This window comes from Lepisosteus oculatus, chromosome 2 (assembly GCF_040954835.1).
Source record: "Lepisosteus oculatus isolate fLepOcu1 chromosome 2, fLepOcu1.hap2, whole genome shotgun sequence".
Taxonomy (NCBI): Eukaryota; Metazoa; Chordata; class Actinopteri; order Semionotiformes; family Lepisosteidae; genus Lepisosteus; species Lepisosteus oculatus.
Genome location: NC_090697.1, coordinates 33409588 through 33427100, shown reverse-complemented (window position 1 = coordinate 33427100; position 17513 = coordinate 33409588). Strand labels below are relative to the sequence as shown.

The window sequence follows — 17513 nt, the reverse complement described above, 5'->3', positions numbered from 1 at the left end:
CATATTATCCCGATGTAATAGCAATTACAAGCAATGTCAGTACTGAATACTCATGATCAGGGCATTCATCCCTTGCTTGTAAAACCTACAGGTACAGTATGTCTAAATTAGATCTTCCTACCATCTTCTTCACTGTCTCTTATGCAGATAAACATATCTGGAATTATTTCCCTTTCTTGCATGAATATCAATTGATCTCTGTTTCTTGGGAAGTTATCCAACACCCATCCTCTTGCAGTCTGATTTTCAGTATCCAGTTGTCTCTGCAAAAGATAAATATGTCTGCTAATAACTTACAGTCACATCAGTTAGACACCCAAGTTAATAAAAGTTTCACTGTCAATAGTCATCTACAGCAGTTCTAGGAACCAATTAACAAAATAATTTGGAAGACTATCTCTTTGAAGTACTCAACCACTGTCATGTATTAATTATGAAATGGCATTTTTATTTTTTCTAGATTTGGAAGCACCAATATTTTTTTATAACAAACCTACCCAATTTGGATTTACTAACGTTTAAGACTCGGCTCTCTGGCAATGATTACTGTGCTTAATTGGGACAGAATGGAACATATGGAGGAGCTCCTCTAACACATTCACCAGCAGAGATGTTCATCATTTCACGTTACAAGCTCCACAGCACCCGCCTGGAGATTTGGTGCTGATTGGAGGAGCTGTTTGTTTTTCACTGATGTCACCGCAAGCATGCAGGTACCCAGCAAGTCGCAGGAGTTACTGTTGTTCAGAATTGTCTAATCTAATTTAATCAGACTAATCCCCAACACCATCAGGCAGTAATCCAACACTGCACAGTTTCTTGGAGAACTGTACTTACAGATAGCTAGAGACATGCCCCAGCTTTGAAACAGTGATATCTGGGCCATAGAGCTCAATCTATGCTCCATGCAAGAGCCATAAGGCACTTCTATTATAAGGACAAACATTTTTGAAGATATGGGATGTACATTTATTGAGATTGATATTACACTTTTCTTTGAGAAACATTTCTCTACATACCTGCTTGATGTGTTTCTCCAGTATGTCCACATACACTTCTGGAGAGAGTGTGATAGGGTTCTGCTCTGATTTCTTAACAGCTTCACTTACAAGAGCCTGGACTTCAGGGTGTTCAGCTGTCACCTCTAGCACTACAATGACAGGAGAATCTCACCTTTTCTGTAACACCACTGCAATTTTAGTTTTTTTAAACATTTCATGAGAGTGTAGTTTTCCGTGTATTTAAAAATTAAAAATACTTTTCATGTACACCTAAAAGGTCCCTGGGTCTATTAACTGGGTAGAATAGATTGTGTTTTTAAGGTATCTATTTCATTTCAGTTACACCCTTGATGTACTGTACCAACAAAGGTCAGTAAGACATTTTCTTCTGGTAAACAACACAACATAGGAAACACAGAGAACCAAAGATATATATATATATAAAACTATATTATTAAATATTTTTCCCTCAAGCATATTGATTTAATAAAATCTTTTCATACCTAAACAAATAGTTATTAATGAAATTAAAATAATATATCTTATATTATTAATATCAACCTTATTTTGGACAGCTTTTGATCCCTTTTAACAAAAGCTGTTAAGGAATGAAACTAAAGTGAAGTTGATTATATTCTCTGATCACATGCATTTCTGTGTAAATGTATAACTCATTTTAAATAAACTATATCATATCAACGAATAAAAGTAATAATTATTAGCTTTATACACTGGAAGGTTATAGTTAAAAAGTGGGATAGCTTTAGTCTCAAATAGATTAATTATGGTATATATAAGCTCATATGGGTGGCACAGTGGTGTAGTTTTTAGCATTGCTGCCTCGTACATTGCTTCCATTCTTGGGGTGCTTTCTGCATGGAGTTTGTACGTTCTCCCTGTTTTTGTGTGGGTTTCCTCCAGGTGCTCCGGTTTCTTCCCACAGTCCAAACACATACTGGTAGGTTAATTCTGGACAACTTGGCCCTGGTGTGAGTGTGCGCAGTTTGTGCTTGTGTGTGCCCGGTGATGGAGTGGCGTCCCACTGAATGTGTATCCCACCTTGTGCCTGTTGCTTGCCAGGTTTGGTTCTGGCATTCCCCACGACCCTATATTGGATAAAGTGGCTTGGAAAATGGATGGATGCACAATTTCATTTTCCAGGCTTAGCTGGCAAAACTCCTCTCTTTCTGGAAAAAAAAATGTTTTACTGTAAAACAAAGTTTTAAAAATGAATGTAAAAGCTCACCTTCATTTGCACCCTTTTCACTTGAGGAAGCTGTAGTTGTTTCTGGTTGCCCCTCAGACATGACAGGAGCTGCCTCTTCCACCTCCACTGGAAGTGATGCACTGTCTACTTCAGCAGAAGGATGATTATTTAAACAAATGTTAAGACCTACCCATGTGCTCTTTGACTGCCACCATGTGGCATGTTACATCATTCTTAAAGTTAGCACACCCACTATATCATCACCCACTATACTTATACTTATACTTATACTTATACTTATACTTATACTTATACTTATACTTATAGGAATGAAGATAAAGAGTTCCTAAACTGGAGGATCAGAAGACAATCCTGCATAGATCAGCTGTACAAATGTTTTTGTTTAAAAGCAGAAACAATTACTTTGTTAACATATTTTTCTGTGCATCATTATCACAAAGATTTCGTATTCAAGATATATTGAGAATTGAAGTTAACTGTAGTAGGTTACTCTTATTTTTCAAGTAATTGTATTAGCAAAATAATTTATAATAGACTTGTTAATAAGCACAAAATAGAAACAATCTCAATGACTCTAGTAATGTAGAAATATACTTTAATTAATGAGGTTCATAATATAGGTTCAAAGCAGTAACTACATGTACCTGTACTCTTGTGACATGTAAGAGAATGGCAAATTCTTACTTGTCAGCTGCTTGCTCGTTTAGGCAGATACCATTTTTATAGCAAATAAGTTACATATGATAAACTGCAACACAAGGGTAATTTATTTGCAAGAGTATTCATTTCAAAGTTAGGACTTCACCTGGGACTGAAAACAGGCTTTTAAGCAGGATTTTCATCAGTGCAATCAGATCTCACATTTCCAGCTAGATACCTGACTAGTGTAAACGGGTCTCAAAAATATATTTCACAGAGTTGGATCAGATGAAACTCACCTTCCATATTCTTTTCAGTAGGTGAGGCTGGGAGGCCGGGTTCAAACCCATTGCCATTAAACTCACGCTCCTCATCTGGGGCTGCCTTAGTAGTATCTTCCCCTGCATGAAGGTTAGAGGGAATTTTTTCCTTACAGGTTTACTGCTCTGCTAAAACCTAGTAATCCCATTTTGTTATTTCTAGCAATCAAGTTTAGAAGCAGGGTTTATTGCTATAAGCCACTAGGCCATGGACCTTCAGTAGATCAATAACCTCCTTGAAAGAAAATGGAAATTTTAGAGATGGCTTTATAACCAGAGAACAGGCAGAGAGATTATTTTAAGTGTGTCTGGCAATTTTAAAGCCCTGCATAGATTTGCCTTTTATAGTACACCTATTTGAAGTGGTGTGGGCTCAGGCTTGTTTCCTTGGTCTGTCTAAAAATGTTTTATTGTGTGTTCCCCTTAACATACAGTATGCACCCCTTTGTAGAGAGGAAAAATATGAGTCACTTTATTTGTTATTGTTCTGGTGAAGAAAGTATTTTTTGAAAACCTAGAGTACTTTCTTACAGTGAACAGCCAATTTATAGTAAAGAGGCTACTGTATATGTATCCCAAAAGAATTTGAAAATTTAAAACTAGAAAAATTAGGATGTATTCCATCAGGAAATTAACTATTGGTGCCAAAGGATGGTTTCACACAGTCCTTACTAAACTTCTTATCCGTAAGATTGCAGTACATTTTCCATAGCCCACAAATTATAAGGTAATTTCTAAGGTAAGACCTTGATAATTTCTCACCATCTCTGTTAAGGACTTCTTGCTGGACCCTTATTTTCACATATTCTATTGCAGAAGCCACTGCTTCTTCCCGGACTTTTGCCAGGATTAACTTTCGCTCCTCAGCAACCACAGGTTGGACAAGTGTCTCCATGTCTATCACCTTAAACAGCAATGGAGAGCAAACTTTGATTTCTCTCTTAATGACAAGTCCATTTCAATTTTAAATTGCAATAAAAATTCAAAGTAAGTATTTTCTAGCATTTCAAATATATGCTGTTTGCAATGTTTTGTGGGAAAAAAAACAAAATGCTCCTGATTTTATAAACAAACATTTATTTGATTAAAATTATACTTGAACTCCAAAATGTCTCTTTTCCATTCTTTAAATTATTCTCTTTTATAGCAGCTATAAATGGTTTTCTTCAAATGTAAACAACTTTTAATGAGCTGAAACTGAATGTTATATTTTATTTAGGACTTTAAATAATAATTATAATTATTATTTAATGCACTTATTAATTTAACATATTTTCAACCCTGGTGTAATAAATTTCATGTGGGTAATGTTAAATGGACCAAAATGCTAAAAGCAGGACAAGGAAGTGGTTAAAATGTTAAACTCTACCTTAGCACTGTATTTTCCTGCAAGCAACCTGCAAAGTGTGGTTTTCCCTGAAGACGGGGGTCCAATCACTGCTACTTTGCATGGAGCTCTGGGCATAGGTGGAAGCAGGTATGGACGTGGGTTTACCATGAAGCTCTGTAGAGCTTCTTGTGATGAAAGAACATAGATCTTATCCAGGAATCTAGAAAAAAAAGAACAAGAAGTGTTAGTTTCAAAGACTTATTTTTCAAAATGTGATTTTGCCCACCAACAGATACTTCAGAATACAAACCAATATTTTTAGGGGTAGGGGGTTTTAATGGATCTTGATAGTAGCTCCTTGGTCTGTAACTTTCATTATCAGTAAAAAGAAAACACACCAAGAAAAGCATCCTTGGGAACACATAGTTCACTACTCATTTGTAAGTTTGTATATGAACTGTGCTAGTAGCATTAGTATTGAAACACACAGCATGTACTGTATATAGGAGACTGTTTTCATACTGAGATCTAAAATATAGCATCTATTGCTCACAAAATAAATAAGAAATTATGATTAATTTCATATTGCAGGCTATTTTCCAAAAGACAAATTTAATCTAAATTGAATTGATTGAATTAAGATACTTAGGTAACATCATTAATTATGCAGTATATGTCTTAATACATCTAGCTTTATTAGTTTCCTTGAAATTATGTCAGGCTCTAGTTGAAGCTCTTAGTGCTTGATTAGATCTTGTGTCTGATGTGAAGAAAGAAGAGCTGTAACCTGTCACAAAACCTGTAACAAACACGTACTTTGTTATGTACGTACGTACACGTACATTTCAAGTGGCTATTTTCCAAAGACAAAGACTGTGTTTTACAGAAATGTATAAGTTACTTGGTTGCATATCCTTTGAGGCAATACAATTGAGATCATCATACTTATTTAATTATTTGAGATGCAGGTTCTTGACTGCAAAGCAAAAAATAATAGTTTTGAAAGCTCTCAAAATACTTGGGACTGACAATTTCCATAAAATAAAGACTGGTCCTTCTTCTCCTCCTCTGTGAGTGGGAAAGGAAATAAATCATCTTGAAACATGCAAAGACAAAGGCCTCTCACCCAACGGAGAACTCGGGCTTTCCCATGATCACGTTGCCTTGTTTCAGAGCCACGGGGCAGGCACGACCCCAGCGGCTCCTTCTCCACCTGTACCCGGGAGCCACCATTTTACTGGATGACAAGGTGCGCAGCAACTCCTCCTGCACAAAGAACCGCACACATGGACAGGAGCTGCAAGCTTTTTATTCCCAACATTGGCATGCAGGCTGCATGAAACCCCATTTTAAAGTTCCTTATAAGCAGGTTTTGCATGCCTATGAACCAGTCCTAGTAACTGAGAGGCACTTGCTTTGTCTGGGAAAATCTAAGACTTCACCTTACTTTCTTCTACCTGGCTAAATTGCTGAACTAAATTATTAAATATCATTCTTTCAGAAGAGATGTGTTGTGATTGAAGCATGATTTGTTTGTCTGGGTTTCGACGCATGGAAATGAAAAAGATACAGACAAATATATGGATAGAAAAAAAAAGATTTTTGAAGAAAAAAAAAGTTAGGTCTCAGGAGGGGTTTGTTAAGTAATTACTCAAATAAAAGGATTCTGAGATCGACAGTGACATTATTGCATTTCCAAGCTGTGACCACAACTCAGAGCAGAATTGCCTGGTTGGTGTCAGTTTTGGTTGTGTGACATAAACAGGCTGTATATTTGTCATTTTGTCTCTTCTTGTCTTTTTGTATCAGTTAATGTAGGAGACAGGACAGTGGGAAGGGCTGTTTAAGTGAAGGCTGTATTATGCTGTCAGATGGCACTCACAGCTTGACTGTTGCCATTCTTGTTTAGTAAAAGAAGTAACTGGTCTGTTTCCTGGTTAAAAGGAATGACAAGTTTCACATCCCCTAAAAGTCAGTATAGGAATATCATAGCAAAAAAAGTTTAGCAATAACTATTTTAATATTAAGCATGAACAAGGAAAAAAGTCTCAAATAAAAGTAAATATAAAAATGAATATGCATACATTTAATTCATAAAGCAATGAGTTACCATTAGTAGTTTTCTATCTTTATTTAACTGCCTTTACGTTATAGAATTAAGGCTCAGATGGACAATGGCAGAGTTTCGGGAACTCTGATAAAACCGGAAGGGTGTGAAATTCCACTCACATTGTCGATCTCCTCTGGCAGCTCCTCTTCCTCCAGCTGCAGCAGCCTGATGGGTACGGCGGCACTCCTGACCGCCATCGTCTCCAGGCGAGACATCACCGACTGCCCGGCATGTGGAATAGGGTTGCTTTAGTCACAGTTTTCCATTCAAGATAAATATGTAGATTTATAACAGCACTTTAAAAGTGCCATGAAACTTAACTGCCCGTCTATCAATTTAATGGACATTTGTTTACACAGATTTCTTTTTATCTTATAATTTTTCTCACAGCATAATGGAGTGAATTAAAAAACTTCTTGGACTGTACGTGTTTAATTAAAATTATTTAATTGAAAGATAGATTCCTTAATCGTTCAAAATACAAAATAATCAATCAAAACAAATACAATCACTAGGATGTGTCCAAAGAGTAGTGGAAATGCAGCACAGAAAGTAAGTGACAGCGATCATCACTCACCACATACAGCTCAGTTGGGCTCTTGTTTCCATCAAGCTCAAACAGGTACTGAAGATCATGATCGGCCATATAATCCTGAAAAGGCACAAATCCATAAGTAAAGGTCTTGTATATTTTTTAAGGCATCCATTGCATTTCTTCAGCCACAATTAAGAAAAGTATAATCAATGGAGCAGGCAATAGTGAGTCTTGCGATAGGGCTATTACTTTATTATAGGAAAAACTAAAACTAAAAACTAACACTGCACTGCATTTTGACCAAACCCCATGTACTTAACAATGATCAATAAGGTGCAGAACTTTCTAAAAACAGGTAAATACTGCCAAAGATGTTAATCTAAAATTAGATGTGCAAAATAACAATTGCTGCCTACTATAACTCACAATCTGGCAGCCATTATCATTCAAAATCCCAATACAGTAAATCAAAACTTCAGTTTGTAAAAAGATGGGTAGATTACACATTTTTAGGAAAGAAGGACACATTAGGAAAAGCAACTAAATTTGAAATTTTTAAAAAATTGGAATGTTACCTACCTCTAAAGGTCTAAGCATGGTGTCTTTGTAGAGTGCTATTCTTTTCAGGGTGTTGTCTGGGAAATCTTCAGGCCGTGTCACAAGCTGAGAATGCATGTCTTTCTGGAACTGTCCTTCCTCTCCCTTAAAAGAATGTCCCATTAACATTCACTCTAAATAGCACTGAATTGAATGGGGTTATCTTGTCTGAGTAAAGGTGTCATTCAGTGTCAGTTAGGTTGTATGTAAATCAATCAATAAATAAAACAGGAAAACAAAAAAAATCACTAAACGGTTTGCAGAAGATACAAAATACATCTATCTGAGACCTCTTTAAAATGATCTGAAATAATTTCTGTCAGGAAAGTGTAAGTGCACCAACATATAGCTTGTGGCATCTCCTGTTCTCAGCTGACTTTTATCCCTTTTAATATTGTTTCACTTTGAGGATATCATTGCTGATATCTCCCTTCCCAGACAAAAACTCTGTATATTCTGAAAACCTCCCAGTGAGGTTGGTCTTAAAAAAGGACATTGGACCTCTTCTGCTGCCTGCACGTTTTCCTCTTCCTCTTCTTCCTCCTCCTCCTCTCCTTCTTCCTCCCCAACTCTTTTTCTTCTCTTTCTGTCTTTTTTCACAGGGTCCCACTGTTCCTTCTGGTACACCTTTCCCGTTTCAGGATGTTGCCGCTGTCCAGAGAGCCGGCGGCTTAGGTCGTAATCTGGACACTGGTGCACAGGAGGCATAGGTAGACATTAATAATACTAGACCATCTCCACTCATGCCAAATCCAATACTGGAAAAATTAAATTAAAAATATCACATGCACACGATATAGTACGGGCTTCCATACTTATGAGAGACAACAAGATGTGACATAACTTTCTTTTTTAAAATTGTTTTTAATTCAGATTGTAGTTAGCAGCTTTCAAAAACAAGGGTATTTTGCAGTTCTCCTACCTGATGGCCTACAGTCAAGAAGAATTAAATTGTTAATAATGTTTATTTATACTTTTCAAATTGGGGATAAATTAGAAAATTTACAAAAATATTAATTGTGTATTTTACCATGGGTTTAGAATACTATTTCTCACCATTGCATGACTTAATGCTACTAGACTAGACAATGGCAAATCATAATACAGCCAAATACAGACAAGGTCAGTGATAGCATGGTTAAACTCATCAGCACCACAAAAACATGCCCCAAGTAGAAGAAAACTGGAAAATTGCAATATTAATAGAGCAAACCTAATACAAATTTACCATAGCTTTCTGAAAAGAATATTATCTATCAAGAACATGCTGAAAATTTGGGTCCCCTCTTTTATGGACAGAAATGGTCTGTTTATCCAAAACTGATGAAAGGGTGCTCAATATGAATCAAGATGTTATTTTTATGCAAAGTAAAATTAAAGAAATTTAGAAACCCCATATTCAAGAGAATTAGTTCTGTCTATAAATCTGTTCTGTTTATACATTTTTAAAATGTCTTTTTCCAGTAAAGAACTACTAAACATATTTTTTACAGTTATGTTTGACAACGGCTGAAAAGATAACTGTATATTATTTTAGGCTGTGGTACTTGCAAAGTGAAAAGATAAAACAAATTAAAGAATTGCACCTTGATGTTTATGATGAAATCCGGTACCAGATTCAGGTTCTTTATCATCTCTATTTGCTCTGGAATCTTCAGATACTCCTCTGACGTAGAGGGGAGGCTACTTAGAACGTAACCTGTGACACAATGTTCTTGTTACTTGATATAGAACAAAACACACAACATACTGTACATACATTTTTTAAATGTCTTTATCCAGCAAAGAGTAAATAATATCTAAAAGAAAACTTTCTGCATTATTTTTGAAAATATTAGATCCATTAGCTACTAATTAAAAGACACATTAGATGGGCCAAATAGCCTGTTGGTGTTTGTAACCCTTCTTATTTCTGAATTTCTTACATACTTGTTGTTATTCTTAATTCTGTGCTTTAAAAAATAATTAGGGGTATTAATACTAATTATTTTATGTTTATTTTGTTTTATGATTTCTTGTTGTGCACTCAAACTCACTCAAATTTAACATCAAATGGCTTTATTATCATTATAGAGGGGATCAGCATGATACAGCTCATTTTACCCGATATGGCTGATACTGTATGTTATTTTGAACACACTTCTTCATTATAAGTATGAAAATTAATCAGCTCTTGTACGATCACCACATTACAGGAAATGGAACTGTTACCTGTAACACATTGTGACTGCTGCTCCTAATTTACATCCTTACTTGAAGGATGTTCATTTCATTTTAAATTTGATCTGGATAAAGGATGATTTATTAGGTGAAGCAGATCTAAAGCAAATAACTAGGATATATTGCCTCTTTCTCACAAGTAGTTTTGAGGATTTATGATTATCATATACTGTATGTTATTCCAACTTAATCTATTTAATAACAGCATCATTCTTTCCCAAGTCAGCTAATCATATAATTGTGGTGCCTCACAATATACTTAATCAACTTGTATATTTAGAAAAAGTTATAAACAAAAAATAAATGTTTACTTTCAATGTAAACAGCTTAATTTATTTGGCTCCCCTCCCAAACAGCATCAAAAACTGAACTTAATTTAAGGGTTTCATTATGGTATTTCTGAGCTGTAGGATTTTAGTCTTAGTGGACATTGCCACTGTTACAGCTAATAACTAATAAGATTTGAGCCATCAATGATAACAGAAACAAGCTGCATATGAAAGTACACAAGAGATTCATTAACGTTTTTAATTAAGATTTATTGTAGGAAATGTAGCAAAAACAAGCTAATCTAGAAGAAAATTATAGTATTTCTGAAAAAAACAACAACCGTAGTACAGTATGCATTCAGTACCATAATGTTCCACCTCTGGTGATTTGAGCTTTTCTAAAATGATCTCGGTCACCATTTCTTCAGGAATGCTTTTCCCTCCATGAAGAATCTCTAGAAACTTGAAAAAGAATGCAAGAATAAGGTAAAACTTGATTTCTTAAACTGAACACTTTTATGAATTATGTAAGAAAACAAAGAAACTAAAAAAATTATCTAATCATCTCAAAAAACTAAAATCTGTTGTGTAAATATGAAGGTATGCACCTAATTATATTGCAAACCTAACTTAAATAGAGTGCACAAATTATTTTGACAAGTCCCACAATTTGTTGAATGGACATGTGCATTCACAGTGGTTCTTATGATTTCAGAGTATACATCTATGTAAGATCCCTCTGTCGGAAACTGAATTTCAAGCAAGGATTCAACAATGAGGGTGGCACAGTGGTGCAGTGCTGGGGCCCAGGACTCAATTCTGGACCTGGGATGCTATCTGTGTGGAGTTTGTATGTTTTCCCCATTCTGGGTTGCTCTGGGTTCTCTGGCTTCTTCCCACAGTCTAAGGACATACTGCTATGTTAATTGGCTTCTGGTAAACTTGGCCGTGGTGTGAGTATGTGTGTCTGTGCCTGCCCTGCGATATATCCTGCCTTGCACCCACTGCTTGCTTGCTGGGATAAGCTCCGGCTCTCCTGTGACCCTGATTCGGATTAAAACAATTAGAAAATGGAAGAATTCAACAATGAAGACCAAAGAGCTATCAGGGCAACTCAGGGCTCAAGTTGTTCGAGGGTCCAGATGAGGAGCTTTCAAGACACTAAATATCCATTGTGTTGAAGTCGATCATTAAGAAATGCACAATGTATTGTATCATCTAAATAATGTAGAGATCAGGCTGTCCCTGTCCAAACCTGAGCAGCCAGCAAAGAAGAAGAACTGTTCAGGGCGAAGTAAAGGTTAATTCCATGCTGGAAAATCGAAGGAAGTTCCCCATTCAAATTGGTTAGAGATGCCACTATGAGGCACTTTGAAAGCAGGGGTTCATAACCTTTAGAGGCCCCACACTCCATACAGCAACACATGGTAACCCTGCACCCCCACCAAAAAAATAGTGGTTATCAGTTATGATTGTGCTTTTAGATAGTGTAATGGATTAAAAATATATAATATGTCAAATCAAACATTACAAATTACATTTGGAAGGCAACATTTTCTAAAAGATACAATAACAGTAAAGAATTTAGTAATTCAAAAACTAAAACAAGTTAAAAAAACATTTTTTTAATATTTATTTTATGGCAAATTGTAAGTGTTGAGTACATTATACTGTATAGCAACTGTTAACAAGTGTACCAACACTGGCAATAGATAGATCTGCGAACATGAAAGAACAGAAACAAAATGAGTAGAAATTTTAACACTATGTCGATGGGTGATGAGGAGTAGTCTGGTGTTTGACCATCTTGACGGCACGTTTGAAGCATATTGGGTAAGTATTATTACAATTGCAATTGCAAAGCATCACAATGAATTCGATGTTACTCCTGCACCCCCTGGACTCCCTTAACCAGGTTAAGAACCCCCTCTCTAAAAGATGGTGGTAGCAGAATTAAGTTATTGGAGGCTGCTTCTGTAACCAGCCAATGTCAAAATGTTTTTTTCTAGCTTTACACTTACTTTCTATTCTTTGCAGAATGGTTTATGAAGGACAGATGGGCATTGTATGTAATCTATTTTTTTATGCAAAAAAAACTCTACGGTATATGGTTAGATTATGGCATTGGAAATTTATAACATTTACCTTGAGGCCATGGTCTGTCTGTGTTGTAATGTGATGATTGATCAGTTCTGTGTCTGAAAGCAACATATTAACGTTAATAATAATAATAATTATTATAATAATTTCTTACAGTTATATAGTGATTTTCTGGACACTCCACTCAAAGCACTTTAGAGGTAATGGAAACTCCCCTCCACCACCACCAATGTACAGCACCACCTGGATGATGCGATGACAGCCACAGTGTGCCAGTACACTCACCACACATCAGTGGAGAGCAGAACCGAATGATGAAGCCGATTCATAGATGGGGATTACTAGGAGGCCATGATTGGTAAAGACCAATGGGAATTTGGCCAGGACACCAGGGTAGCACCCCTATTCTTTTTGAGAAACACCCTGGGATTTTTAAGGACCCCGACACTATACTTGAGCATTAGGGCCCACATAGACCACAGGGCGAGCGCCCCCTGCTGGCCCCACTAACACCTCTTCCAGCAGCAACCTTAGTTTTTCCCAGGAGGTCTCCCATCCAGGTACTGGCCAGGCTCACACCTGCTAAGCTTCAGTGGGCTGCCAGTGGTGAGTTGAAGGTGATATAGCTACTAAAATGTATGTTAAAATACATACTATATAAACAAATGCATGATAAATGCCTTTGTCATAGATATTCAGGAGTTAATTACCATCAATGAGAATGGACTTCCAGGTCTGCGATAACCTTTTAGCAAGTGTCGATTTTCCTACACCCTGAAAAACAGAGAATTTATTAAACATGTGTAACTAAATGTTATTATCAAACCATAAGGAGCTGTAAAACAAATTCAATTTTTGTGAATTCAAAATAATTGACATGGTCTATTTCATTGTCTTCCGTCTTTACTTCTTGAGGAGGCTCAGGTCCTTCAATGTGTGTAGTAAGATGCTACACATGTTTAATCAGTCGGTGGTAGCGAGTGCCATTTTCTACGCAGTGGTGTGCTGGGGCTCTGGGATTAGAGCAGTAGATTCCAAAAGGCTGAACAAGCTCATCAGGAGAGCGAGCTCTGTCATTGGGTCTGACCTGGACCCCTTGGAGGTAGTGGCTGAGAGGAGAATGATGTCCAAACTAGAGGCCATCATGGACAACTTCTCCCATCCCCTCTATGACAGGCTTGCAGGAATGAAGAGCACGTTCAGCAATAGACTGATTCATCCACGGTGCGACAGGAAGCGCTACAGGAGGTCATTCTTGCCGTCTACCATAAGACTGTACAACGCATCCACCTTGCGTCTTGGCAGAGGCAACAGCGACAGTGACCTGTTTCTGGACTAAACGCATATACACATCTACTGTTCTCTTTCTTTTTCTTTTTCCCCTTTACAACCACTTTTGTGCAATATATGCCAGGGACCTGTGCAATACATTATATTTATATTTATATCTATGGTTACATCTATATTTATATTCATACGTGTGATACGATTTTCTGTGTACTGTTCTGTTCTAGTTTCCTCTTGTGTGTCCGGACTGTGAGTAACTCTTGTATTGTATTGTATGAATTGTACTATTAGTATATAATTCGTTACACTGTGGCTGTGTTGTGTGTGTTAAGCTGCTGTTGCACTGCAATTTCCCTCACGGGATCAATAAAGTATCTATCTATCTATTGTCTTCAGGAGGGGTTTTCTCATTTTTATTGCATCACATTTCTCTTTGTAATAATGCATTATCAGAACACACGTTTTGGGATTTACTGTCAGACTGATACACTGAAGAAATGTTATATCTGCACAGTTGGTTATTGGCAAGTTTAGCCTTAAGGGAAAATACAGTAGATTGACCTACAGTATAACATATTCGAAGTGATAAAAAAATTCAGGATAGGTAAGTCAGTCAGTGATTTTCTCCTATTGGCACAATTACATCTAATGAGAAAAAGCTGCACATCAGATACTGAAAACTTACTGGTTTTCCAATAATTATAAAACAAGTGGGTTTTGCTTGCAGAAACTCTCTCTCAGACTCATCTTCATTAAGACAGTCAACAAAGGGATTTGATTCTGAGACTTCTGTAGGCTCTGTTGGTTCCATTTTCTAGAAAGAAATAAAAAAAAATATTTTCACTTTGTATAAATTAAAAGACATACAGTTTTAAAGTGAGAATTCAGCAACTTGAAAGCTGCTGAGCACATTAACACTACGTGCTAATCACTACTTTCTTAACATGCAGTAAGGTTTTCATTGTACAGTAAGTAGTATTCCAGGCACTGGATGAACTCTTACATGGTTCAACTAGTATTGTATTTGTGCTGCACCCTGGTCACAATATGGGCTCTGAGAGTGACATTTCACAAAGTTAAATATTCTGTCTTCTTTCTTTACAACAGCAGTAAGTGCAATTAAAATTTCACTTCAGGGAAGAGGTGGCAAGGTAATCTGCAAAGCTGATTGTGGAAACCGAAGCATATTAGAAGATAAAAGCTGGGAGAACAAAGAAAGAATTATGTCTGGAACAAGCTATAATGAGTTTTTTTCACGAAATGCCTGTACACGACCCTTGTATCAATTAGCTACTAGCAACCAAATAGGCTGGATGAGCTTGATGCCACTTCTCATCTGAAACAATTATTTTGTTCTGATGAAACAACAATAAGAAAAGAGAAACAAGAGTCTTGTCCAGTCTAGTGCTGAGAAACTATAATAAGAAGTACAGTTCTTACTATATGTGCAAAGTTTAAGCTTCCTTTGCTATTTCAATTAAAAGCAAAAATACAGCAAATAAAGGTTATGGCCTATAAAAAGCTACTAAGTTTAAAGAGTTTGGCAATCCGATAGAAGGTACAGTTGATGTCTTATTGAGAACTGTAACACTGTGACGGAGAGGAGCTCTGAAAGATATCTGATACGAAAGGATCATTGCAGGTACCTATAAAATACAGTACCTGCAACAATTAGAAGCCGTACAGTACTGAATATTGTGAGTATACAGAATTCAGAATAACTGGAGATTATGATTAGATACGAAAGAGTAAGATTGTATTACTGTGGCCAACAGCATATGCGTTTTCCTGCACTTGAGAAATAGCTTACAATTACTCTTCATTGTGTCTAAGTTATGATAACATTTTATATACATCAGCTATCTCTATCCATAAAATGAAATTAGCTGTGTTTCATTTTCCTGACGATTATATAAGAAAACAGTTGTTAACTATTTAGAATATCCACGTCGAACAAATGTAAACTTTAGCCAAAAAAGGAAACTGAAATGAAATTAAAATTTTGCATTCACAAATTTACTTACTTCTCTTAACTATGCACACTCAACTTCATTTCGCTTCTTTGATACAGATTTGTGTACATCCGTAACCATGGCGATACCGGAAATGGGTTCCAGAAATGCACTGCTTTTTGTATTATTAGGTCTGGGAATTGTAGTCTAACTGCTCAATTGTAGTTTCACAATGTTCTTAATAATAACGAGTAAATATTTAAATTTTATAGAATAACATGAGCGTTTTACAAAAGTGCATCTGGAAATCTGTATTGCCTTCGAACATTGTAGCTAAATAAACCGTTCTTATACGAAGAAGACAACAGACACAAGACACAATAAATTATTATTCTTAAAATGAGAACTCAAGAAAATCACAGTGGATTGTGTGTAGGCTTATAGAAAGAATCAGTCCTCAAACAAAATTCACTACAATATTGAAAACACAACGATTATTTGAAGAAAAATGTAGGATTTTTCGAAGTGCTTTATTGTTGGTTGATATGCCATTAACAGATCCAATAAATTTCAACACAGTTCTAATCCAAAGTCAGAATATCGTATTTATTATACTTATTTGATATTATGCAAGGCAAGGAGAAACAGCATTGAAAATGAATTCAATTATAACACTTTTTCCCGGTGATTCTGGGCACTTTAGGTACCTAACGCTAGGTCACCCCCTGGGCAGTTACTGTTTCGAAATCGCTTTCTTCACACGCGTTCTGTTTGGATGAGCGACACGCCGTCTCAGCTGAGAGGCACCATGACAATCACATGATCGCATTAATTACGAGGTATTTCATTTTATTCCGTTTAAGCTAGTCATTTTCGGTATTTCTTCATATACGTCTGAAATCTGAGCTTTTTTATTTTGCATTAAAGTTAGTGACCCGTGTTTGTCAACAGTGTGTATGTTAATGGTTACAGAATGATAGCGTAGGTAATACAGCAGTGCTACCGGAATCTCTCCTTGCTTCTTGTACTGTTCCGATAGTTTTGGATGATAATGCAGAAGGAATCGTTTGATTACGTTTTAAACCTTGAAATTATTTGTTAATAATTACGGGTCTGTCACGCTTTGGCTTAGCATATACCCCTTTACTTTACATTCCAAAATGGGTGAGAATAGCTTTCAGGAAACCAAATAATGGTTTATTCATTAGTTATTCGTATTGACAATATAAATGTTTTCTTTAAGTATTTGGATTCAAACCTGTAAAAAAGATGTACATTTGATAGCGTACAACACCGACTTAAATTTACAGTAGTCCATATGGGGTTACGAATATTATGCATAAAAAAGCCTCTATCTATAAATACATGAAAATGGCGAATTTTTCTAGTTAAACCCAATGCAGAAAAAATCAGTGTCTATAAGTAAAATCTGTAACTTTGGGAATTATGTGAATGTTTATAGTTTTTGAGTTCCTTACTTGAGGTAATTGTACAACTTGGGGGAAAAAAACAACAACTTGGAAAACGTCTTGATTTAGTCCACCAGACATTTGGATCATTATATAAACATATCTTGCAGAATTAATGTGTAAGCTGTTTTTCATGACGCTGGTTTGACAATAGTACATGTCTCCTCTTTTCTGGTGGTTACAGCCTTTGAAAAGTACAGTTCTCAGGAGTTTAGAGGTATTTTCACAACGCCTCCATCATCATGCCTCTGTCAGCTCCAGTCATCAGCTGTGTGCAGAAGCTGGTTCTGTATGAAACAAGAGCTGTAAGTAACGGTTAACCTGTTTATTGGAAGAAATGTTTATCTTGTGTAACTGAAGGTTATCACAATAAGCCCCAAGACAGTAGATTTTGAAAGAAATACAATATGAATTGTAATTTAATAAGAATTAATGCTCCATAAATGTTAAAAGTGA

General features: G+C 36.1%; 2 protein-coding genes across 8 annotated transcripts in view; one reads left to right on the top strand and one right to left on the bottom strand.

Moving 5' to 3' along the window:
- The window catches only part of ak9 (adenylate kinase 9), a 33694-nt gene extending 17929 nt beyond the window's left edge, over positions 1-15765 (bottom strand). For 2 of the 3 annotated variants that reach the window (XM_015356338.2, XM_015356356.2), the window contains exons 1-17: positions 15661-15765; positions 14322-14450; positions 13060-13123; positions 12395-12447; positions 10615-10711; positions 9347-9459; positions 8262-8450; positions 7743-7865; positions 7206-7280; positions 6748-6849; positions 5645-5784; positions 4558-4738; positions 3951-4092; positions 3168-3269; positions 2248-2355; positions 1020-1150; positions 122-263 (exon numbers count right to left, since the gene is read on the bottom strand). In XM_015356338.2, coding sequence (XP_015211824.2) covers positions 122-263; positions 1020-1150; positions 2248-2355; positions 3168-3269; positions 3951-4092; positions 4558-4738; positions 5645-5784; positions 6748-6849; positions 7206-7280; positions 7743-7865; positions 8262-8450; positions 9347-9459; positions 10615-10711; positions 12395-12447; positions 13060-13123; positions 14322-14447 — 1888 coding nt within the window. In that variant the 5' untranslated portion in view covers positions 14448-14450; positions 15661-15765. The remainder of the gene's footprint in view (positions 1-121; positions 264-1019; positions 1151-2247; positions 2356-3167; positions 3270-3950; positions 4093-4557; positions 4739-5644; positions 5785-6747; positions 6850-7205; positions 7281-7742; positions 7866-8261; positions 8451-9346; positions 9460-10614; positions 10712-12394; positions 12448-13059; positions 13124-14321; positions 14451-15660) is intronic. The other variant, XM_015356349.2, reaches the window with a different exon arrangement.
- Positions 15766-16254: 489 nt separating this feature from the next.
- fig4a (FIG4 phosphoinositide 5-phosphatase a) overlaps positions 16255-17513 on the top strand; it is an 88706-nt gene continuing 87447 nt past the window's right edge. Inside the window, exons 1-2 of one of the 5 annotated variants that reach the window (XM_069178614.1) lie at positions 16255-16427; positions 17242-17362. In XM_069178614.1, the coding sequence (XP_069034715.1) occupies positions 17300-17362 (63 nt within the window). In that variant the 5' untranslated portion in view covers positions 16255-16427; positions 17242-17299. Of the gene's footprint in view, positions 16428-16483; positions 16574-17241; positions 17363-17513 lie in introns of those variants that run through there. The other 4 variants (XM_015356300.2, XM_015356305.2, XM_015356319.2 and 1 more) reach the window with 4 other exon arrangements.